Source organism: Hylaeus volcanicus, chromosome 2 (assembly GCF_026283585.1).
Source record: "Hylaeus volcanicus isolate JK05 chromosome 2, UHH_iyHylVolc1.0_haploid, whole genome shotgun sequence".
Taxonomy (NCBI): Eukaryota; Metazoa; Arthropoda; class Insecta; order Hymenoptera; family Colletidae; genus Hylaeus; species Hylaeus volcanicus.
In genome coordinates, this window is record NC_071977.1 from 27785986 (window position 1) to 27811623 (window position 25638).

Sequence of the window (25638 nt, forward strand, 5' to 3'; positions counted from 1 at the left end):
ATCAGAGCCGACATGTCGAATATATTTAGACGTTACTTAAAACTGCCGAGAAGTATTTGTTTAGAAGGAATCAGAATTAAATCAATGATTGTAAACTACTGTCGAGCGATGATTTATGTGTTAGTTCCGAATAAATTTAGACTAAGGTGAGTAGTATATAACACTAACGAGGGAGCACGTGACGTGTGATCTATTTTCTAAATCCATTTATTAATCACCATGAAAGTAATTAATCGAATGCAACAAGGGAGAAATTTATTTTATAATTAAAAACACACGAGTGTTTCAAAATCCTATAATCAGAGCAATCTTTAAGACCAATTCTTACGCAAGCTTCGCATGCCTGAAGAGACTGATAGCGGTGGCGTCGCCTCGGGCAAAGAATCCGAAGAACCTTTTCGAAGGTCAAACTAATTAGTTGGTAATTGTGGCACACTTAAAAAGGACCACGTGGAATGTAGCTAACCCCATTTTTCACGTTTCTGAGCACAAAAGGAACGAAGACGATACGAAGTGGGAATAACATGGAGAGTATACTCGGCACAAAAAGTATTTTTCAGACGGTTAATTCATAGGAACCGCGCAACTTTGCTCGCGAACTTTCGTTATCGGTTCGCTCGACGCGATCAGAGAAAGTAACGATAATGGACGCCAATTTCTCGCTCGTGCACCGATGCGGGCCGAGCACGTGCGCGAGCGGTTTAAATCGCGTGCCAAGGGTCGCGCAGGGACTTCGTGGCTCCCGACAGTCCGTTATCCAGACGCAATGAGACGATTCAAGAAGATTAGCTCGCTTGCCAATTATGGGATGATCGTTCCACGCATTTTTTTTTTCGCTCCTGGGCGTGGCGTGACTCTGCGCTGGCACCTACTTGGGTTAACGACACCGAAACGTGTCACGGCAATTCATTAGCGTAATGAGACGAACGACGACCACGACTGCCTATTCGAGCAAGGCTGCATTTATCGTCGATTCGCGCGACTTCGAGTACTGGGAACTTCGTCTTCGTTTTAAAAGAGTCGCATGTGGTTGCAACATTCTGCGAAGGAACTTTATGTCCTTTTTAATATTTATTCATATTTAATCGGAAACGAGTAGATGTCAGGTAACGATGCATTCCATTTTCAATGTTAAAAAATGCCGAGGATGGGTCGCGTTCGAAACAATTTTTAGTGAAACAATTGTTTTATTTGACTAAACTGAGACGAGCAAAAACGGCTTGACACAAAACGTGCTTGTAAACGGGACTCTTTGTGTGGCAGCTCGAGCAAGAATTTCGAGGAACCATTTAGAATTTCGTACTTACATTTCCTGGAATCGCGGCGCTGATAAATAGAGCTAAGTTGTCCGGCCAGGGTAATAATTTGTACTGCTCCCACCATCGCTTCACGACCAGGCTCACGTAAAATCCCAGCACGAACGACATCGGTATCGAGTCACTGGAGTTCCCAAAGTAGTATCGGATCTTTTCGAAGATTCTGCAACAAACAGTTATCGAAAATTCTTATTCGGTTCTCACGTATACGCGAATGAATTAGCGTTCCTCCCATCCACTTTCTCTATCTTCGAACACGTGGATCTCCGCTATTCGCTGAACAATTAAATGAAGGATAATTAACGTTGCGATACAGGCGTTCGAACGAAACGAACGTTTACACAAATCATGTATAGTTAAATATTTGTATAGTTGCTCGCGTATCGCGTGTGGTAGAGTTCTTACATCGTCTACAAGTAGAGCAAGGTTGAGGTGATGCCGTCACCTAACCAGACCACTACCGGTCGTACAGCGATCATTGGCAAATAGGAATTTTCACTAAGTTTCCCAGGGAGTGGCGAAAATTCTTTCTAACTCTAGTATTTTATTTCGGTGTTCGGAAGAATAATAAGGCCGAATAAACGTTCAGTAATCTAGTTTCAGTTCCAGTTTTGTTCCAATGCGTAATACTGTCAATTTTTAACTACGAGAATTGATCTTCTGATTTCACATTTTAAAGCATTGCAAACTTTATCAGAAATACTAATTTGTCTATAGAGTTCAGAAGGAAGTTGAAACACGTATATCGCTTGTCAACCTTCAAGAAGAGAACATCGCGAAGATAAAGGTAAAGATCAGCCTGAGGAGGCTCCAAGAAAGGTCTCAAGTTTGAAGAGTCAAGTGGAAAGGTAAAAGTCTGACCAAACTTTATATTAATGATGAAGGAAGGACGGTTTTTTTTTAAATGGATGTCGCGAAGAATATATATCCTTGGTTACGTTGATAAATCATTGTTTTAGAGGGTAGAATTAGTTTTCTTTGAGAGCCTTGAATCTTGCCAAGTAATGTGTACGTGTCAGGACGTCTGCTCGTCAAACGATGGAAAATAATCTTATGAATAATGAAATGCTAACTTACACGGTAACGAAGTATTATTAAAGGAGATCGGCAGTTAGTTCTAAACGAGGAAAACGTGTTCGATAATTGCAGTATTTCAGTATATCCATCAAAGTTTCCATAATTCTTTTTTACTCTTTAGCGTCATAATCGAAGACATACGTGACACGGAGTTCATAATAAGTTTCTTTTATGCAAACACGAAGCAACATTAACAAGCGGTGTCAAGCCGGTTGGCCACGGTTCTTTTCACCTAACAACTAATTTTTCACTCGCCAGTGACGGATAAATTTCATTTTATAAATCGATGTCATACGAAATTTACTCAAGTTTCTTTCTATTTCATTGTTATTCAAAATCCGAACCTTCTATTCGTTACTCGAAAATATTATCTAGCTAAAGACTTTTGCCACCTTCGTTATTCCAACTTCAAAAATTCCATTTCAGAAACGACGTTTATCGCTGAAAATTACGAAAATATACGACCGAAAGAGGCTTTTGTATCGGTTCCCGTTTGGCAGATCTCTCATGTCATTGTTCGGCCTTGCTGGGCCCTAAGCCAACCCCGAACCGGCCCTACGGTTCTAAATTTAGAACAGGCGAATCGAATCCAGAGAGATCCTCTTTGCATGCATGGACCTCAGCTCGCGCTTCTTTATACTTCTTTTTTTTTTTTTTTGACCTCGGTATAAATAACAGGTTACGTTTTTATGCGTTTTTTAATGCCGACCACGGACGAGTCTGCAGTCCGTTCCAGGCTGTAACGTTTCGCGCAACTTACGGCGGGAGGAGGAACCATTTTATTTACGATATCCGTGATTTAGGCCCGCGCAATTCATCCGAAGTACGTCCATAAAATACTTTCCTCTGATATTTTCGACGAATGCCATTGCACGATTAAAACGCGCGGAGATCGCATACCAACCAGCCTCTGTTAAATATGCCGTTTCGAGAAAAGTGATATTAAAGTTTAACGACGATTTTTAAAAAATAAAAATAACTCGGTGAAAGGATGTCGAATGAGCTACAGGTTCACCGATTTTCATTTCTATCCGATCGTTCCTTCTTCTAACAAAAAAAGTACAAGATTGCTTACTTAAGGAAATCCTTTTCTTTTTAACTAGTTCGAAGGTAACATGCACGATTCTTTTTGCAATCAAAGTGCTCGATGTAATCTTTTGTAATTTGGTACGTTTATTGGTACATTTATGTACAATATTCTCTAAAATGTTCAACCATCCTGCTCGATTTCTAAATTTTTTACTTTAAAGGCCTCGAGCAGCAAGGATACTAACCCTTTACTCTCCGAATTTTCTGATTACATTTTTGCCGAGCCTCGCTCGACGTAGGATCGCAAAGTGTTAAGAAAAAAAGTTTATTTTTAACCCAAAGGGTTGAGAAGAAAAATTTATTTTTAACCCAGAAAATAGAGAGTACCATCTTACGAATCTCTGCGGGTGTCAGTCGAAAAATGAATAGTCGCCGCCGACCGTAATTACTCGAATTGACGTATGCTTCTTTCGTTAATAGCTGTTTCGCGTCGTAAGTCCAATTTTCCGTTTATGTGTGCGCCATAAAAAACCCATGTCGAGGAAGAAACGACGAATGAAATTGCGACCGTAAAAATGAAAGAGTTAACCAGCCACGCGGGGGGGGGGGGCGGGGGACAGCGAGCCAACGGTATTAATGTTAATAAAACGAGGCCGCCATGCACGTATCGAAGTTGACCGATGAAATGTAATCGTCATCTGAACATTGGAGACTACGGCTTTGTCGTCCGACCAAGGTCGATACCGCGTGGGTTTATCGACGGGCATAAAATCCACGATTATGGCAGCTTGGTACCCACGCATCGAATTTATTTTCTACTGGATATAAAATCGATTGAAATAGCAACAGTTGCGCGATACATTGTTTCCATTCAGTTGCAGAGAATTTATTTCCTTCCCATCATTTGAAAGTTCTTGGCGAGTGATCGCATTGTTTGTTGGGGTGTATGAAATCATTCTGGGGACTATAGTGGTCTTTTTTAAGTGACGATAGTAAGAATTTTGAAGGGCAGTATTGATATCTACGTGAACAAGTACAATCACTGTGAAGTAATCGCGGGGTACGTATAGTTAAAATAATTTGTCAGTAAAAGAAAGTTGTTACTGCCGAAACAATATTGGCGGAAGTATGACGGATATTTTTCTAAATTGACTTATAAAATAATCGTAGCCCAGTTTCTCGAGCGACCTAGGTACAGGCTATGTGTAAAACTTTAATAACGGCAGATAAGAGCTGCATAAGAGATTCATTCGTAAAAGAAGGCATTTTCATTTATTGACATAGGGTGTCCCAGGAATCGTTGCCAAAATTGTGACAATATATTATTAAAAGACAAAATTAAAATTGCATTCAGTGAAACCAAAGGAAATCGACAGAAAATTATCAGAAAATTGATCTGTAAAAATAGGTTAACCCATTTTTATTTTGTTTCATTTTCATGCATCGATGGGAAATATTCATGGGTCGATGTTTATAAATTATTTCCCGAGACACTCTGTATATCTCAATTCCAAGGCGATGGCCTACATTTTTATTACGCGTTATTACTGGTTGTTTAAGACTTCAGCCTTCTTAAGTCTTCGACTTCGACTTCGAAAGATATTCAAATGAACGTGTACATGTACTCACACCCGCTGGTGCTCGTTGAGTGCATATCGGTACGTAAGATTGATGACGTAGTAGACGAACAGGTAGGCCAGCAATTCTCGCCAAATTAGCTTGTATACGGAGCCCCGCCATCTGCGAAAGATAAATACAAAGAAACGTGATTAGTATTTAAATATTATTCGTATCGTCGTTGCGTTCAAATAGCAATCGCGTGATTGGCTGCTGCCACGAGCAGAATCTTATTTGAACAAGTAGCTGACGAATAAAAGTAACAATTATTTCGATTGAACAGGTACTTAAACAAATTCTGTCTGAACGATGCTCTGAACAGTACGTTGAATTTACTTTAATTAATCAGAAACTTGTAACGATCAATCTATGTTTTTTGTAGGGGAGTCAGAAACCATTCGACTGAACAGATATTTAAATTTATTATTCAAGACGGATTCGATAAGCATTATTCCAAGTAATTAACTTCCACGAATATCCAATTTTTATCTCTGTGGCTTGATCGCTAGAAAATTCTTTTACAGGAAGTACGTTGTCTAGCCATTCTTTCGAATAACGAACGCGTGGAGCGTGTTTTGTTTGAATAGAAGGGAAAAAAGTAACGAAAGAGCGGTTTCCCTTTCGCGGATTCACCGCCTCGCATTTCGGTGGTCAGCGATCGTGATGAAACGCGAGACGGTCTGCGCTTTCGACAGCGGCATTGCCCGTTTAGAAATTAGATTGCAGAAAGTGGAGGCGTCGTCGAACGATCGTGTTCCAACGATAACGATGATACGAATCAAAATTATTCGTTTCAATTTTCGTTGCTCGCGTTTGCAATCGTGGCACACAGGTGGAATTTTCAATGATACTTCCTATATGTTAACGATGTCTCTGGAAACATAAGAACCCTTTAGATTTTCTCATTCCAATTGCAAGGAATTTCACTTCGTTGACACTAATACTTCTTCGAAGACAAGATCAACATCCTCTCTAAACATTCCACGAAGAAACTTTATTCTTTGAAGAAAGCAGACTTGCGTAAGTTTCACGAGGAACTTTGTTGCATTTGGAGTTTAGCAACTGCATTTACCCTCGCACTTGGCATATTTTTAAAAATAATTTCTTATTATACATTCTGAAGTTAATGGATTGTGAAAGCTTCTCAGAGGAATTTAGATGCATTTAGCCACGAGTGCTTCTAAAACTCGTATCGTACAGCATAGAAGGCCTTCGGACATCATAAAAATACATTGATTACCCATTTCGAGGCTGTTTCAATGCGTAACGACGTTATGGATTAAAAGTGACCGGGGTATTCGGTATCTGATGAGTCTCGCCCCGAATGTGTGTCAGGGTTAGATCGATTTTACGAGCTTGGGGTACACTGAATTCGCAATATTTTCGTTTCGAAACGCTCCGTGAACCCATCCACCAGCGTTCCATTATATTGCAGGCGTGCATGGCTCTAAACTCATCGCTATTCGTCCACTTTGTGGCTTTTTCAACGCTGGGAACCTTCGTCGATAGATCGAGAACATCCAGGCACTCGGGTTGAAGTCGTCGAAGGTCGACGTTGCCGAAGGTTTTTCGGCGTTACCAATCGCGAGGCGACAATGACTTTAAATTCAAATCCTGTAGGTACACCGCGACGAAGCGTAGTGCAAACGAGGCCAAAGTGAAAAGCCGACGTGTTCCGTTGCTGTATCTACATTGTACGCTTATGCGCGCGAGTAAACACCTCGGCGACAGCTGTTTGTCGAAGAACCATTCAGTTTTTACGCCACGAATGCTCCATCTGCCGCGAATAAAAGTTTAACAATCGAGAGGGACCTGTTAAGTGGATGTCCTTGGGGTATTATTTGAAGAAATGTGGAGCTATATTTTACCGAGAACAGACGTTCATCAATTATACAATAACGATCAATATTAACACTTGTAAACACTCAATCAATACTTTTAACCTTTATTGTATTTATTTATGAAAGCTTGGAAGAACGATTTTATTGATTGGTTTGCCCAAGGGCTGAAATGTCTACAAACATCAATATTTGTAACACTAACTCGACAATAAATATGTCTATTGTCAAATCACTAATCTTTCCCTAAAACTCCTCCATCCTCGACCCGATACAATGATAAAGATGAACGTAAACAAAATGATTACAATACCGGAAATTGTTCTCTAAAAACTGTGCCAGGTCATAGAAACATACTTCGGCGGCATTGAAATCTCCACAGAGGAAAGAAGCTACGAGAACACCGCGCGGATATCCGGGGCATTCAGAGCACTTTACCCTAATGTATTCACAAGAGCGTAACAACCTGGTGCTTCATCACAGTTTTCTAAATACTCGTCGACGCACGACGATCGAAAAATCACGTTTCAGAGTTTTGATACTCTCGAAGTGCCTAATCATCGACCGTGTTCGATGGTAATCGAAAAGAGCGCGCGAAACCCGTTTCTGGGCATCGGGAACGAGTTCCTCGAAGAGATGTTCCTGTCAGTGATGAAACCTTCTTAGAAAGAACGTTATTAATCGGTTTATAAACGACGCCATGGAATAAAGGAAAAAAAATCCGTTAGAAATGAGTGAAAGTATAGCGGTAAATTTGATATCTTTCGGAGCATGAATACGCCGAATTCCGGCATTCCTCGAACACATTTCGAAATTTCATAAACAACACCGACACGCGCGAGCACGTGTCCGTGCGTTGATCGAACGTCGGCGTTTCGACTCAGTTTCCCAACAATCTTTCGGTTGGACGGATCCGCAACGCGCGTCGAACGTTGCCCAATCCGCGCGCAAGCTTCGCTTTTAAACGAGGAAAAGCGCGCGCGAGCTACGAAAGTACACGAATATCAAGTTATTCCATTATTTGTGTGTCAGCGGGTCATGGTAGCGAGCATTGTCCCGCACCATTCCGCCCGTGAGACCTGCATGTGTGCAACCGTGCGTGGAAAATGTTTGATGATCGCTGCAACGAATGCTGGCGGAGAAAATTTATTGCGTTCATTTTAGTAGAAGTTATGGATTCATTATATTAGATAATAAAAAGAAGAGCGCATACTCCGTTAGAAAGTTATAAACTCTTGCCCTTTCAGCTATTTCGTATATACTCGTTCCCTCCCCTCCAAAAAGAATAATATGAAATGTCATTAATAACGTCGCCTTATTAATTTATTGATTCTATTATAATAGACGTGTAATCAGTTCGTAATTAATAATCAGTGACGCGTAATTGACGTCTGACAAGTATATTTGCTTTCAATAGCTGTGCTAACCATTAATCGTGATTAGTCGATAGACACAGGCAAAATTCTTGTTTACAAAGAAATATTCGAATGAAATTCTGCCCATCTCTGTCAACTGGTAGTAACAATCATCAAACATAGGTTCGATTACACGGTAATCATAATTGTCACTCATTAATCAGATTACATTTTGCTCGATACTGACTCGGGCATGTACACGCCATCCGACTGGTATGCGATCGAGGCATCGTTGATCGATCGTCGACGCTTGTACTTTAAACTTCGAAACTGAATTTACGATTTTTACTAGGAACGTGGAATACTTGGGGATTAATATATGGACACTTACGTCCACTGTCAACGAGGAATGAACGTCGCAAACATGTTCATTAAACGTTCCTACGATTGATTCATTTGGCGGAGAGATGTTAATATAACGATGGACTCAGCGTGTGTATCGTATCGCGATTCGTCGAGCTGGTCTTTGGAATGTCGGGAAGCGACTGATTTGATCCTACGCTGAACATTTTTCATTCATGAATTTTAATAAACGATGGCACGAATTATTCGACGGTCCTCTTCTCCAAAATTATTTCTGTCGAGTAAACTCTTTTCGCTTCTAATAATGGCCAATCGTCTCTCATGGTAGGAAACATTCGGTTTATAAAAACAGGTGACAGTGAACAGTGAACTCATCGTGCAATTAGAAAAACTCGTTTTCGTTCTCGAAGATGGTTCGCATACGATTGACCTGTCGATCGTTCCCGCTCGTTCCAATCGACGTTCGCAAATCCTGAGGATTCTTCGGTTGAACGATTGATTTATGAAGTAATACATAATGATGTACAAGGATGAGCGCAATTAAGCAGACGACCCGATGGCGCTGCATACTTAATCGCTAACGATAATGTTTCGAGCGTTACGTCATTATCGAGCTGCGATTCGCGCGAATTTGTGCATCGAGTCGCGGGAGTCTCGTCATCGAAGTGGATATCGACGTAATCCTTTTTTCGATTCAAACAATTTTTATACAGGGTGGCCCACGTAACTCTTAACAGCTCAATATCTCGAAAACTATACCATCGATTTTAAAGTTCTCAAAGACGAAGTCGAAGAAGACGTCGACGCGAAAGATCGACGTAGATGCAAACAGCTATTGACATACGCGGACGAACGCGCTCCTCGTCCTCGGAGTGAATGGGCGAGCTGGATGGCTAGAGACTGAACAGATGTCAAGTATTTATGCAAGATCGTTGTAACATAATATCCACTATAGCGGCAATTTCGCCTGGCACAGAAGCGTTTCCTTTTTAGTCCTTTCTCTCGGTTCGCTCCGCGGTTTCCACGCGAAATCGGCCACGCTGTGACGCGAGCGTAACTCCGAATAAATACGATGTCGTTTGCCCCTGCGGTGACGGCCGATTGGGGCGAAAATTGGACCGTAACGCGTTCGAATCGCTGCCATAATCGCTCCGCTGCGCCGTCTACGATTAACGCGATAATTTCGCCGAAGTTTAAACTGTCCCGTGCGAAACGCGTCAACTTACGTAACGTTGAAATGTTCAAAGGAAAACTGAGAATTGGCTGTACTTTAACTGCAATTCTTTTTATTTTTATTTTATGAGATGAGAACTGGAGTAATTTGTGATCCTTCGAGAGCATGCAATCAATTAAAATGTATTTAACCTCGTAATATTACAATTGTTTTAAATTGAGCTGCTTAAATTAACAATACGTAGCAATATTTTGAGAACCTTCTCCAATTCTATACTAATTATTTTGATCGCGTACACGTCCTTTGATAAGAATGCAGCGATACAGATTTTCCCAGATAAAATTATTCGTGGATCGTGATTTAACGACGACAACTTCTGTCTGTAAAACGAACTGTAATTTTCAAGAGTGCTCAGCGTTATACCAGTTCGAGACGGTCTGGGCCGCGTAGGAAGTGACTGTTGCGCTATAACTGCTTTCGTATCACCGCGGAATGTTAAATATTGTTGAAACGTGAGTCACCGTTGTGTTGCTCCGCTAACTAGCCAACAATGCTCTCCACCTTCGCCGGGGTCGATTATTTATCACCGTTAGGCTTAGACTAGACAGTGTTTCGCGAAATGATCTGGATCGCGATCTCTATTCCTAGTTCCCGCCTTAGCGAGGCCGACGATAAACTTTCGTTAATTTACGTGCTTAAAATCCGACGAATTAACGACTAACTATGCTTACAGTGAACCCCAAAACTATTTATGGCCCTCGTCCATTGCGAGTGTAAATGATTGTAAGGTAAATGTTTGACAAATTTGATGTCCGAAGTTTAAATCATCGTCACTTTGAATGATGAAAAAAAATTCTTTGTTGCCTAGATTACAACATGAGATGCTTGAGTAATCAACAGAGTACAAATAGTATCTTTTGTTTTCTTTATAAAAATTGAGTACATATCGTTTTATATTCGAGTTCTTTAAGGAACAAGTCTTATGGCCTCGTGTTCTTGTTATTATTTGTAAATGTATACAACTTGCAGGTTGATAACGAGAAAGATACAAAGCGCTCGATTAATACTTATTTATAAAATTGAAATAAGGTAGACCGTAGAACCAGTGCGCCGATTTCATATCTGAACTTTTCAATTTATCTCCAAAGCTAGCGTTATTTCATCGCGACTCTCTCGCGTTGTGTTTGAAATAATAATTACAGCGCCACCGATAGCTATAAATTTTAAATGCCGTAGTAAAAGTGAAACGCGATGCTTTCATTAAACTGTCAACGGCCATGCCAACGAGGTATTTAAAAAATTTCGAGAATCGAGCGTGTCTAGAATTGATACCTGTTCCGTGTTTACATTTATTACGTTATCTTGAGTGCACGATAAGTCATTCGCCTATGTACTTGCACAGGTAAGAGTACGAATACTTTTAGAACTCACTGTATGTAGCGCGAGCTAAAAATGTAGATGCGTTATGAAATAATTACCCTCGGACCAAGTATCGTCTTCGGGTATAAATGCAACCAGGAAAGAACGTGTCTGCGAACAATTTTGCGAGTAACTTCGCAACGTCGATCCGCTAATGCCTTAATTACACAATGCGAGAGGTAAGTACTTATCGTTTCAATCCACGGCACACAAGCTGAATTTACAGTGACCGACTAAATTGTTAGTTACACATCGTCTAAAGTTCGTACACTTTAAAATTGACAGATCAACGAAATTAATGAAACGGACCTAATAATTATATTAAATAAAAAAAAAAAAAAAAAAGAAAAACAAGAATCCTATACACCCAGCTGTTCACGTTGACTTGGCCAGACTCATGTTACTACCCTAGTATCGCTTTATTTACGATACTAATACTCGTTGCCTAATAAGCTAGAATATCTAAAGCAGGTAGTTCGATATTTTTCCCAGTCGCGAGCATTTTTAACACAGAAACAGTGCTGCGCGAATACTTTCAACCGACACTGTCTCGCGAGAATCGGCACGTCGCGAACATGTGACGCCCGATAGCGATCACCTTAAAGTATCCACGGTGCGTTAACTTCAGTGGGATACCATATATCCATTCCAGGCGTTTTTACAACTGCGATATTGGTTTGTCCTGGCGTTCGCTCTATACAGTGTCGGATTTACGAGGAAAGCTGAGACAATAAAAGGGAGCACAGCTGCAACGTAGCTGCCCCGGTAAGAGGGAAACAGGGAGCTTTATCCAACTTATATGGCGTAAAGTAACGGTCCACCGGTCAAGGCTCGCCAAGGCCTTTTATCGCTCTTGTCGACCAGACGACCAACGTTACGCTTCGCCGCGGTACTATTTCGTTCGTTCGATTCCCACTTCTTTCATCCGTCGAGGAATGTTCATCAAATGGTCCACCTTCATTTGAACGTTTTAGGTAACTTTCAGGTGCCAGTCTAGGAACAGATTGATTTATCTTGCTTGATAGTGTTTTGGAAATGGCAACTAGCATGACTTAGTTTCTAATAAGGCTAGTTTGTTGGAATTTTAGATAATATTATTGACAGACATGTCTGGTTCTTATCATGTGATTTTTTATAGTATGTACATGTAAATTATATACATTTATATGTGAATTATATACAATTGCTTCACACAACATTCAATTTAATTCTACGTAAAGTATTTTTGTATTTAATTAAGAAAAGTGCCTTTAAGACTAACCAATTGTCCCATTACGGTAAAGATAATTACGAATGAACATTTGTAGATTTAATGTTAAACGTGTTTTAAAAAAATCCTTCATTTTCAGCAGCTATAAAGGTCTGCGAAGTTACATCAGAATCGGGAAGGTGTACTTTAAATCTTCCCTCTCAGTTTAATCCGTGACCTAATCCGTGAGTTTGCGTTCCACGACCGCCTGGCGCATGCATGACGCTTCTTAAACGCGTTACATCACGCTGATTTATTAGTCGACGGTTACTCCGTGCCCCACGAAAGCGGAAGTGAAATTACAATCGCGACACGGATGTTGAACCGACTCGGATCTGGTCTTCCATCGGTTCGTTCCCGGTTACCGGTGCTTTACGACCGAACAGCGAACGCCAGTGAATTATTAATGAAAGGTCGACGGTAACTAGTCTCGATTCCTTTCCTGGATTCAGCCGCCGCCGCTATTAAGTTCCCGCATTTTTAGCGTGACATAATCGATCCTCTATACTGGTCTCGAGGAGGCGAGAACAAAGAAATTCGGTGCAGCTGACATTTAAGAACAATGCACCTCGAGTGAAAGGCAGTCGAGAAAAAACGCTTTCGAAAATCTTATTAAGCGCGCGATGCGAGATGGAATGGCCAAGAGAGGGACCCTGAGGATGTTCTTCTTCTTGTAAAATAAATTTACTTTCAGAAATATGATTCCATTGAATCATGATAAATTCAGTTGGTTCTTCAAGCAATAGTCAAATCATGTACTTTTATTTATCATAAGCTGAGGAGTACCGTTGTTTCATACAATCGAGACTTTTTCTATAGATACTACAAATTCTTCTAATTAAAATATGATTCTAGTTCGACAGAAGTTTCGAATCATCCCAGAAGACGAACTCGTCGAGTACCATCCTAGCGTTAAGTGTTCCGGTGTCGAATTGCTTAGGTATCATCGATACCTAGTCCTATCGGTTCCATCACTCGTAATAAGTCGAGTCATCATCGAGATATATCTGTTTCCTCTCGCGTGCTCCATGGTCACGGTCATCGCGTCTAAGCGTTCTTCATGCTCTCGAAATATCTACGAATATTATCTCCACGAATATCATATCCACGAATATCTACGGATATTATCTCCAGAATAAACCGTAGATGCAATGAAAATTCATTAATCTTTCAAAATAATTATTGAGCTACAAGAACATGGCACTTGGCCTCGTCGATCATCCTACCTCGGTGTTTCCGATACGACGATACCAACGTAGAATTCAACTTCGTTGAATTTCATTCGAGACGACCTCCCGGCTGAAATCTGCGCAGATTCCGCGGAAGAATTCGTCATCGTGGCGTTGCATAATTATTTCTTTCGTTAATCCGCGGAACAAAGAACACGTTTCCTCCCGTCTTCGCGGCGAAGCGATCGACGAGTCAAGGTCCCGTCGAGTTGGATCCAATCGAAATGTATTTACGACAGTTCCTTGCCCCGTCGCCGGGACCTGACGTTGAAGGATAGCTCCCCGGTTGAATTATACTAACGTCCGCGCCGCTGAGACGATCGCTGAAAACCGTTCCTCTTTTCCAATCCACCAAAGTACTCGGGCGCTTCTATAAACGCTTCGCTGGCAAGAAGCTCGTGGGCTTCTGCTCGCGCAAGAAAAGACCGAAGAGGAAACGAGCCTCGTGGGATGTTTAAGACGAGCCCATCTAAGGATCCACGAGGCGGAATGCGATAACTGGAGTCGTCCTTCTTTGCTGGCTCTGTCTTTTTCATTTATTCCTCGCTCGAAGACAATGAGGAGGGGCGGTGGACTCTCGATGAGTAGCGATTTGATAAACAGTCTAGACCACGGCAAGAGTAACCGCAGAAACGCCTCCCTTCGGGCCGTTTCCAGTGATTTATGAATCATTGAAATCGAAGATCAATGCCGTGATTTATAGAATTCTTAGTTAAATGGGTGTTGCGGTGAGATGAGATTTATGTTCGAAGATTCGTTCAGTCTGCTCCGTTCAACTAAACGTTGAGCTCGCCGGGAGGTTTAGTTAAAATTTGTGAGAAAAGGAGTCCTAGCAATAATAAACTAATTTCTTCTTCTTATATTACACTTATTTAAGTTGTATTTACAGGCCAACAAATTTTAGAGTCTGAAGGTAACGAAAAAGATTAATTTCAGAGCTCGTATAACTGACTGAAACCACAACAGTTGAGAAATTTAGAACAGTTGAGTTGAGAACAGTTGAGGAATTTATTTTATAGTAACGTACAATGAATACAGCTTGACTTGTGTATACTGTCAGGAGGTATATAAAATGCTTTATCCGTTCCCTCAAATTTAGCATTGGAAGTAGATAACCAAAAATTGTGGAATTATACCGCTACACGTCTTTCTTCATCGTAACGTGAAAAGGAAACTCGATGACTAACGTCGAGCTCTTTACCGCTTTAATATAGCGGAAGAGAACTCATCCGCCCACGAGGATCAGGCGAGTTCGTAACGAGAACGAATCTCGATAAGCATTGTTACGAAAGCGAACTCGGAACAGGTGTTCGAGAGGTACTGACGCAAAACCGCGATAGTTTCCAACGTAGGTGGAGCCTGGCATTTTAAACGAGGCTATACTCTGCTCTTTTCCTCGAGACTTCTCGGCTTCGACGTTAAATCGACGCTCGCGGAAATACAGTTACCGCGAAAGCACGTGTGTTTGTCGATCGTTCGCGTGTTCTCATCCGAAGAATAACGCGCGTAATCTTTCCGTGTGTCTCTTGATACGCGTAAACTGAGACGCGCGTGTACACAGCTGGCTCGAGAAATTTCGATGCTTCGGTGCTATATATTAATTACCACGCATTAAAGTCGCCAGAGCGGTTTGCTCGATGTTCTTGATTTTATTGTAGAAAAACTAGCCTCGCGATCGATTTGAAATTTTCGGTGTATGTTCTATGATTCGTTATGGTATAGTCATAAAAATTTCGAATTTTCGGTATTGAAGATTGACGAGAAAGAAATTATTTTCTGAATACCTAGAGATCTACTCGAACAGAGTTAGCGGACTCTTTGAATAAAAATTGAAATGAATGGAAATATTTTATAGCAAACAAATGAAAACTTCAAAAACTCTGGTGTACTAGCGCTAAAGTCGTCGAGAATGACTGTGTTAGTTCGAAACCTGTTCTCAACGCGAACACTAACAAAAAGAACGGACAATTTTTTATAATAGTTTAATGCAGCTTTCCCACACCAGAATTATTTCTTTTTTGTTCATCTCGCAACGCAGCAATTATGTTTTAAACAGATGGTATTAGTCTCTGTTGTTTTCACGAGACACGGCAAGAAAAAAAAAATATTGTTTGATCAGTCTGGCAAATTGTTTCCCCGTTGCGCAGTTGCGGCGTAAGCGATTCCGTGGCTACGATACGCGCGATATCTCGAAATCATCCTCGTCGATACTCGCCGCCGCGGATAAGAGAATTCCAATTGGAAAAAAAAATTACCGATTCGACGTAATTTCCGTTGCATCGTTAAAAAAACAGACTGTTAGCACCGTACAAAATGCTAACGCGTTCCTCGATCGCGGAAGCGCGATGCGTGCGATATTTACATAAATACAGTGGATGATTCACGTAGAACGTTATGTTGGCAATTAATTAATCGCGTTACGAAGAGGATCACGAATTCAACGATGAAAATTGCGCACGCTTGGCCAAGGCCCGACGATTCCATGGGAAACACCAGATCGTACGAACGTTTCGATTACCGACGAGTTTTTCCACGATCAACGTTGAGAAATCGTATTAGTCGTTGACAGCTGTCAACGGTTTCCGAGAAGAATCCGTGGTTAGGTCGAAATATGTGTTACTTAATTGTAATACCCTCGTTAGCTATGATAATCTTACGGTTTCTCAGAGTCTGGGAGACGTACGTTTCCTACGTTGCCGTCGCAACGAGTTAATAGAGACGTCCGTCTGTCGGGACAGGCGACATCAATATTAGCTAGTCCGAAGAATTTAAAAACAACGCAGAGTATAATGGACTTCGAGTATGCCATAGGCTATTCCTCGGAATACGATTGTCTAGCACATTTGAATATTACTTTGTCCCTTTGAGCACTGTCATCTGTGAAGCATCTGCAAACAGTCGTTGATTAAAACCTGTGGATTTTAAGCTTTTATAGAGCAAACGTTCTTGTACGTTGTTGTGTATACTTGAAATTGCTTAGTAATTATAACTGTGCGTATAATATAATTTTTAAGCTTGTATTCTTAATACTAGATTCACTTTTACTAACCCAAAAACCTCCTATTATATTTCTCGCCTTCGCAGCCCTCACGAATGGATCAAATCTACAACCTACGAGTTTTATGTCGAATATTTTTCTCGCGGCATTTACCAAGGCTATCGACGAATCAGGAATACACATGTATATTGTTTCACCGATGATTTCTTTTTTTCTTGTTTTCGTTGGCAAGGTGCGACGCGTTCCTTTCCCTGCCACAGACCATGAAAATAATTAAGCTGCCTAGCATATCGACTAGTGTTTAGATAAACGTTATACATACCGATGAGTTTGATTGACAGTGACACATTTACGAACAACCTTGTATCTCTAACCGAGGTGCGAGAAGTGCGTCAATTATGCGTGGAAGGTACTCGCGGCTGTCGCGTGTGTCAGCTTAGGCAGCCCGGATTCGTGCCAAACATCCCGCTTGCACCACATTTCTGGTTATCGATTCACCAGAAGAATCGGTATTCCGCTAACACTGGGAGCTTGCTAATTTTATCTAAACATTCCACGATGATTTACGAGCGTCGAGCCTCGAACGCGATCGGAATTAGGACGTTAACGATGTATTTGCTTAGCTGGGCAGAAACAGAGCTGTTCGCGCAGCCAAATGTTTGTCGTAAAATTTCACGCTGATCAAGAGAAAAAATTGAATTATCTGCTGAATATTTTTAGATAGTTTTGGATTTTTACATGAGTGTACTATCAGATTGTCAAGCAATTGTCTTTGACATATTTATAATTCGAGAATTCTGACATCTCTCAGTCGATCTAACACCGAGTGAATTAATTCTCTCGCTCTTTTCGAGTCGATTGTGTGTCACGTTTTACCTTTTAGATTTTCTCCCAGTAAAAATAAATTTTTATTTGTCGATTGTCATATGTAACATTAGAAGGAATGTTCTTTGGATTCAAGTAAAAATTTATTTTCGTCTAAAAGGAGTATTTTCAGACCCTGAACTGTATTTACCAAAAAAAAAGAGAAGTAGGTAATTATATTTTCCTCAGGTACACACGTGACTTTACGACAAACTCTTGCCTGAGTAAATATTTTCGCGGTCACTGTATTCGTGTCTCACCGTTCGCAGGTATCTTCCTGTTTGTTTTACCGCGTAACAGCCGAATAAATGCCGAACGCAAGGTCGATTCCCGGGTCGATCGACTGGTTCGTCGATATTCATAGCCTGACTTACGAACTCGTCGCTACGTTCGACTTTCTGATTCCGCAGAGGCTCGCCGATGCGAGGAAATCGATGGAGATTCTTCGAACGAGACGAGTTTTATTAGTAACTTTTCTGCCAGGCTCGTGTGCGTAGAATATCGACTCAGGCACGGGGAACAATGCCCTTCAATGACAACAGACACAGTAACGAGTCTTCTAGGAATTAACATTCCCGAGGAGGGCAGGTGTGACCCTCTGCACAAAGCGCTCAATGGTCGCATGCCACGTTCATTATGAAACTAGTGTGAGTTAGATTGAAAATGGAAGTTCCTGCGAGAAATATTTACAAAACACTGTTGCCTATAGTTTTTATAGAAAGTTTTATTCTCGACGTAGCGCTACTGCATTTTAATTAAATGCATATAGTACTTTCAAGCATGTCATTCTTATGCACATAGATTTCTTCCGCTGATAAATAGATTAATAAACAAGTAAATGTCGCCGCGTACTTCCATAAAACTCACTTTTTTTTAGAGGGCACTGACGTATAGGCAAAAATAAAAAATAGGTTCACGTAACTACGAGCGATTTACGATTCACTGTTACGTATTATATCATAGCCCGAAGCTATTTCGCAAGACCCGTTTTGCGAGCGTTTTAGCCGGCCCGAAGCGCCAACGGTGACCGCCTCATTTTCTTTACGAGGGCATACTTTTCCTGCGACCTCGTTTCCTATCTGTCGATCAAACGAAAATCGCTCGGTTCCTTTCGAAAACCTCTCCGGCATATTGATCGTTCCTCGAGCTCGCGCTTCGGCCAAGGGTCTCCTTCACCTTTCGACAAGATATCATCATCAAGGCAACAAAGTGTAATTGATTCCTCGCTCTGAGCAAGATAATACCAATGCGGGCAACAAGGACACGAGGCAACACAAAACGTTGCATAACTAACGCCGGTCACGCTTCACGGAGTGATGCTCCGCGTCGTGTCCTCTCTTTGACGAACTTCTCGGTCGCTTCCTTGGTACCATCGGCTTCCGTGCACGTGAAATTGGCACCGAAGGTGTTTCGATTCTACGGGAATTTGCGTTCGGCCCACCTCCTCGTCTATCGCAGAAACGAATGCCAAACATAACGTAGCTGCGGATCGTTTTGCGCGATTAAATGTTTACGAGTTGGACACGAATCCGAGGTTTCGTAATTTGTATAAAGGAGGAATAATTTTGTAATATTTGTAAACATTAGGTGTTGCGTTGTATACTATTATGAAGCACGATTGGTAGTTTATTTGTTTGTTTTTTTTTTTGTTACTATGGGGCAATTAAAAATTGTATCTGGTGGAAAATCAGATTTTTGTTTGCCTCGTTGTGGATGAACTTAAATGGGAATGATTCGTACTGGGAAAGATAAATTATTTGTAGAAATATTATTTGTAGAAATAGTAACAGTGGAGCGTTGTTATGTAAAGGTTGACTCGCTTAGTAGTTGAAAATGCCGCGTGTAGAATGTCATCCATGTCTTCGTGGCTATTTACACCAGTTGTGCTATATTTCCAAGTGCAATTAAGATCTCGAACACCTTTCCATAATTGTAGTATAATAAGAACACTTTAATACCAATTTAATACCAGTCGCCAACCACGTTCTTATGGAGCAACTTCTCGTTCAGAAATCTAATAACGAATCTCTCTCGTTTGTAGGTTAACGTAAACAAAAGAAAGTTGGCACGTATTGGTCCAGAATCAAATTATTCACTTTCAAAGTGACGCCCACTCTAGCAATGCGAGATTTAGCCTCTGTAAGACTGCACCTGTATCGTTTCATTCTTTCAATGCACATCAGTCTGTTTCACCTGATACTCATGCATATCGAAAACGCTACAGCGAGCATGAACATTAAACGTAGAACTCTATAAATTGCTTAAAAATGTTGACAATTTATTTTTCTATTAAAAAAAGGAGGAGCATTATTTCTCAAAAAGAATTTCATAGAATTCTACAGAATTTCATGTCGAGTGCTAAAAATCCTACTTCAGCAATATTGTAGCAATAAGCGTATTAATTAATAACAGGGGTTTTATGGCTCTGAGATTAAAGGTGATTTTCGTGGAATCACATCGAATTCTCTTTTTAGAATCATCCTTACTTCCTAGTAATCGTGCGAACCTGCAGGGCATGATATTTGCATCCAAATAGGCGGAAGAAAATACTGTTTTCGGGGCGGACGCGACTCGAAGACGAGTTACAACAGCGAGGAACCCGTTTTCCCTTCCGCGAAGACGCTGTTCGAAAAGTTTCCATTGGTCCTTGATCGAGCCGATGAAGAGCACGCGTACGCGGGTTAAACGACACGGCACAGGGACGAAACTCAGTGGCGAAATAGTCGTTTTACTGCCAGACGTGTGACGGGCATTCGGCTTCGCTCGTTTACTAATTAAAATGTGCTGCCATTCCCGCCTGCATAGCGTGACTGGGGTCCCCTGTGGTTTTTCTGTTTCTTGGCATTGAAACCCGCCAGCATCCGCTCCGGGATCCGCGATTTCGCGAATACCATCGCGTACATCGTGAAAACAAAACTTATCGGCCGGATCTATCGTAACCTCCTTGTTTTTATCTCTTTTCGTAATATTCGCATTTAACCACTAAAATAAGCTTTAACAGGATCTTTTTAAATTGAGAATTTACTGCGTTGCGTTCTCTAAAAAATAGAATAAATTCAAAACTATATTTTGTTCGACGTGTTTTCGAACTAACAAGTATCTTTTCGAATAATCTCGAAATACAAAACCAGTTGACAATGTGTATCAAAATTATGATCACGAAGATCTTTTCAAACGAACTCGCAAGTGGCACCGAGCACATCATAACAACAAGTTTACATTGTTCTTTTATTGTCACAACTAATACGTAAGTCTTCTGGTATCGGGCAGAAGCACGTACGGCACATACAATTCTCATTAGAGAGTGCAGAAAGAAACACCTGCGAACAATAACGCGTGAAAACAATTAAGGCATGTTTTCATCGATGAAACTCGAGAATTTATCCGGTGATTTTTGGTTCCGTGGAAGGCTAATAGCTAATTGATAGAATCGACATTCCCGCCCTCGGTAGTATTACTCCGCCCTAGTCAGACAGTACTCGGACAGCATTTCCGCGTAGACAGCATATGCATTAACAATTTTATCACATTCCCCATTACGAGTTGGGGATTATATAAAATCGCCGGGCAATTTTATAAATGATCCAGAATTTATCATATTTACCAACTTCAGAGGGGATTCCCGAATCCGAATCTATCGCAACATGAGCAACTCGACAGCTACGCTATCTCCAAATTCGAACCCAAATAATTACTCCAAAAATTCATAATAACTTTTCATGTCCTATCCTCGATAGAAAAAGATTGCCACAACGACAAGCGAGTGGGGTCGCTTCAGGTTCCTGAGCAACACGACAGCTACGCCATATCCAAATTCCGAGTCAAAATTGTTACTCCAAGAATTTCTTATAATTTGACAGAGAATGACCCTTCTGACGTACGACTTCTTGACGAGATCGATCAAAGATCGCCCGTAATGTGACAGGTGACCGGGTCACCCGAGGTTTCTAGGCGACTCGACAGCGACGCGGCCGGCTCGACGGTGCCCGAACATAAACGTACGACGCGTTTACGTGCGTCGAGTCGGAACGCGCGCGCGACCGCGCTTAGTACTCGCGGCAGTCCGCGGAAGACAAGAGAGGTGAACGAAATGTGTGTCATACGCTCGCAGTTTGCAGCGCGGCGAGCCGCTCATTGTCATTCGGCGTGGTTCCAATGCAACTACGTTCGTGCAGCCGTGCATGCAGGCTTCTAGAATAAACGAAGACGCCGGGACAACGTTACAAGCCCGCGATAGGCGCGTTCACTGGTCGCGACACACGAACCCGAACGTGACCGATTGGGTAGCGACGATTCAACGCGACGACGGCTGAGAACACTGGGACAACCGTTCCCGACTTTTTTTTGCATTCTCGCGAGACGCTCCTGATCGAACAATTTGAGAGACAATGGCCTAGTTACCGCGACGGTCGCTGGCTCCTCACGGTCGCCGATCGAGGAAAGTTGCCGCCTTCGCCTACCCGATTCCTGCTTTTGACTTTTACTCTTACGACACCTGCATTTCGCGCATTTTCCGCAGACACGATTATTTTTAGTTTTTTTGTGTTTTTTTTTTGTTTAGGGATTCGTTTTGGTCGCTACCTTAGAAACTCAGTTCCCTTGCCGGATACAAGGTTGGTTGCGTATTGTGCACGATAAATTTCTACTTGCTTGTACACTATTACCTGAATTTTATTTTTATTCGAGCATTTTTCGATCTTTTACAAATTCATGAATTAATTCTACTGAGAAATGGAAAGATTAATTAAAGATATAAATGGTATCCCCTTCGAGAAATCTAAAATTAATTTATTTTACGAGAAATGAAGATCCTAATTTATCAATGGACTCATCAATGAGGCTGATCCAACAGTCTGGAACAGCTTAATTCCACTCGTGACTATATAAATTGCACTACCTTACATACTCGATGTTTTCTCTCGCCTAGAGGAATAAGCTCGCATGGCGTAAAACTAGAAGTCGTGTTTGGTATGTTTCGCAATGGGGAAAGTGGCCTTGAACGACAAGTTGATTCTATGGTGTTTACATGTCGCTGGTTCAGAGGCCACTTGAACTTCATCAGCTGACGACTACCTGATCTATGTTCGCCGATTAAGAGATGGAGGAACAATAAAATCCTCGTGGATTGTGCGGCGTTCGATGAATACCCGCGAGGACTCGCAGATCGCTTGACGTATATCGGATCACGATTCGGTTAATTAACGGATGTGAATCATCGCTTCTGAGAAGCTCTCTGCATTCGTGGTTTATCGCGAGACCAAGCGCTCTGTTTTAACTGTCGCAATGGGGCGTAAAATATTTTTCCATGTCGATCTAAAAACTACTAAAAAAACTCTTTTCTGTACATCGACCGATATACTGTTACAAAGAGGAAAATGGCTTTGAAGGATTTACGAAACATCGAGGTCTGATTTAATTATTAATAAACCTGTATTAAAAGGGAACGCGGTATCGAGCAATTCGAAATCATCGAGCACGCGAGGATTTCACTTTTCCGCAAACTGCCGGTCGAATATCATCCGAATGCTTTATCTTGGTCAGTCTTCCGTGCACCGTGAAACCGTTCTTGCTTTCACGCGTGCGATTCGCTACCACGGTGCTTCCGTTCACGCGCCGGGACTATTTAGCGCGCGTGATCGGCGCAACAGTTACACGTGGCCGTGTACAGGTGCTCGTTTCGTCGATGTTAGGTCCGTAAGTAGCTAAACGCGCCGGAGTAGACGGCTCGTAAAGTCATAACTGTCTGTGCGCCTCTTGGACGAGATTTATGCACGAACGCGCCACCCCTATCGTTAATCAGAAGTCGCCGCTTTTTCGCCTGCGCGAAATACTCATATATAGGAATTTTTTTTTTACTAAACGAAATATTCGATGTGACTTGTTTGTTGGATGCTTCAAAAGTGCGTACGCTGGACCACATTTCTGTCAATTTTCGCAATGATGTGTCGACTTGCGTAGAAGATAACAGCGTTTCTGTAACTCACGTTATTGGAATTTGAGAATTGAGTGTCGAAGGGTGGATTTCTTTGGTTCTCGGATGAACTTTTTGAAATATTGATTTTTTCAATTTTCTCGTGATAATCATGTCTCCTATATCGACAGAGTTCCTAAAAATTCTTGTTTCGTTCAATGATGACTTTTCGAATCAGAACAAGGCCTTTCTACACTCACGACATTACAAGTTACTGTACTTTCATGAAAGTTGGCAAAAACATTGTTCTTTATATGCACTTTCACTGCACCTATAGAATATTTGTATCACTCGACATCATCGGTAAAAAGATCCCAAATATCAGCGTTTCTCTAGCCTGAAAGATGACGATGCTCCTCCTTAATGACCAGCCTCGTAACGGATCCGTCGAGCGTTCCATTCCGCGAGCTCGATTATTATTAAATTCCATATCGGTAAAACCAGCCGGGATTTTCTATTCCTGGCTAGTGGGTTCGTATTTATAGATCGTTCTGGACTCTCTCGGGTATTTATAGATCGTCGTTCTTGCTGTCCTCTTTGGGCATCGACTCCGGTAGGCGGATAGGAAAGCTGGTATGAACTGCTCCGGAAGCCGTGCACGAGAAAAAGAACCGTCTCGCATGCCGACCGCATCGCGACCAGCGAAACGCTTCTGCGAGATGCAAGAGCAAACTGGAAGATCCTCCTCCATCCGTGTAACTGGTACATTCGATGGCCTCACGCCCGTTCTAGGGGTACCGTGACGCCTGAGTGACCGCCAAAAATTATTTCGCGGTTAACTCCACGAGGGAGAGGCATGCGGCATTTTTCTCGCTTGTCTGTTCGAGGAAAAACGAATTACGGAACGGTGGCATTGCTACGAAACCACCAAGACCGAAAGCGTTCGCCAAGCACTGCGAGCTCAGGATCGACTATGCGGAGCAATTATTCAACGTGAAATTAACGATTCCGAGAAGAGAAACATTCAGATTGGACACACACGAAGGGTCGAGAAAATCTGTTACCCGTGGTTACTGGAAGGCGAGCATGGTCGCATGCTTATTTACATAGCAGATCGTTTTCGCAATAGATCACGCGCCCGCGCGTACGTTCGCGGAACGAGTGCAGCCGAGAGCAGTCAGATCGACTACTGTCGTGTACTTCAAGGCAGCTCTTTTACTTTTTGTCTCTCCATATGCGTGTTACACGTGTTCATCGATCTAACGCGTTTCTTCACCGTGTTGGCGATATTAAAAAAAGAAGAAGAGAGAAGGAGAAGACCGTGCACGACCAGTGTACTGGATTAGATCGGATACCTTGATTATTGCAGAAGTTGCAATGCAGTAATCGAGGTTCTATTCGTGCCACAAGAAGAACAAGCGAACCCTTAAAACCTACATACTGGACGAAGAAACACGAGTGACGTTTCACGTGAGTGGAATATCTTTGAAATATCGGGAAGCATTCTGGTTCGATCATTACCCGATGAGTGTCCTTAATGAACTACTATCAGAAGCTTTGGAATTCGTAACTCTAACCGATTCCAGCTATTAGTCTCGAAGGAACGCGCACGTCGGTGCTTTCGTGAATTGCAGCCAGTCGCGAGCATTCTGAGGATGCGCCGAGTTAAACGCAGCCGCTTCCTTCGCAAATTGCAGCAAACCGCACGGCAATTTTTCTCCTGAATCGAGCGTGTAATTCTCGGAGACGACTGGTGGACTTGCGGCGATATCGTCGTCGCGTGCTATCACGAAAGATTTTCTATTCCTGGATGCTCCCCAGGTATTTATAGCCCCGACGTCGGGCGTCTCTATGTAGAGGACGGCAAGCACGCGGCGGCGTAACGACCATAGGAAAGCGAGATCTACTGTGAAAGCAGTTAAGGCCGTTTTCGAGCTGGCGCCTGCAGACCGGAGAGAAACCGAGAACGGCGAGGATCCACCGACGCGCCTCGTAAAGGTCGTGGAAATGTCAATAAACGAGCACCAGCAAGGACGTTGCGGATCGTACGCCACGAAGACGCGTTTTACGCGTTTTCGCGAACGATCGCGTCGCGCGGTGGGCCGGAATATTATTAATTTATTGCCGAGTTACTACTCGAGCATGTCACCCGAAAAAATTCGTGAAATGTCTTCGTAAGTATACTAATTGACGTGCTAA

At 42.0% G+C, this 25638-nt stretch overlaps 1 protein-coding gene across 1 annotated transcript in view; it reads right to left on the reverse strand.

Moving 5' to 3' along the window:
- Positions 1-25638, reverse strand: part of LOC128885184 (uncharacterized) — a 63349-nt gene that overhangs the window by 32781 nt on the left and 4930 nt on the right. Inside the window, exons 2-3 of the mRNA XM_054139067.1 lie at positions 5052-5162; positions 1308-1479 (exon numbers count right to left, since the gene is read on the reverse strand). Coding sequence (XP_053995042.1) covers positions 1308-1479; positions 5052-5162 — 283 coding nt within the window. The remainder of the gene's footprint in view (positions 1-1307; positions 1480-5051; positions 5163-25638) is intronic.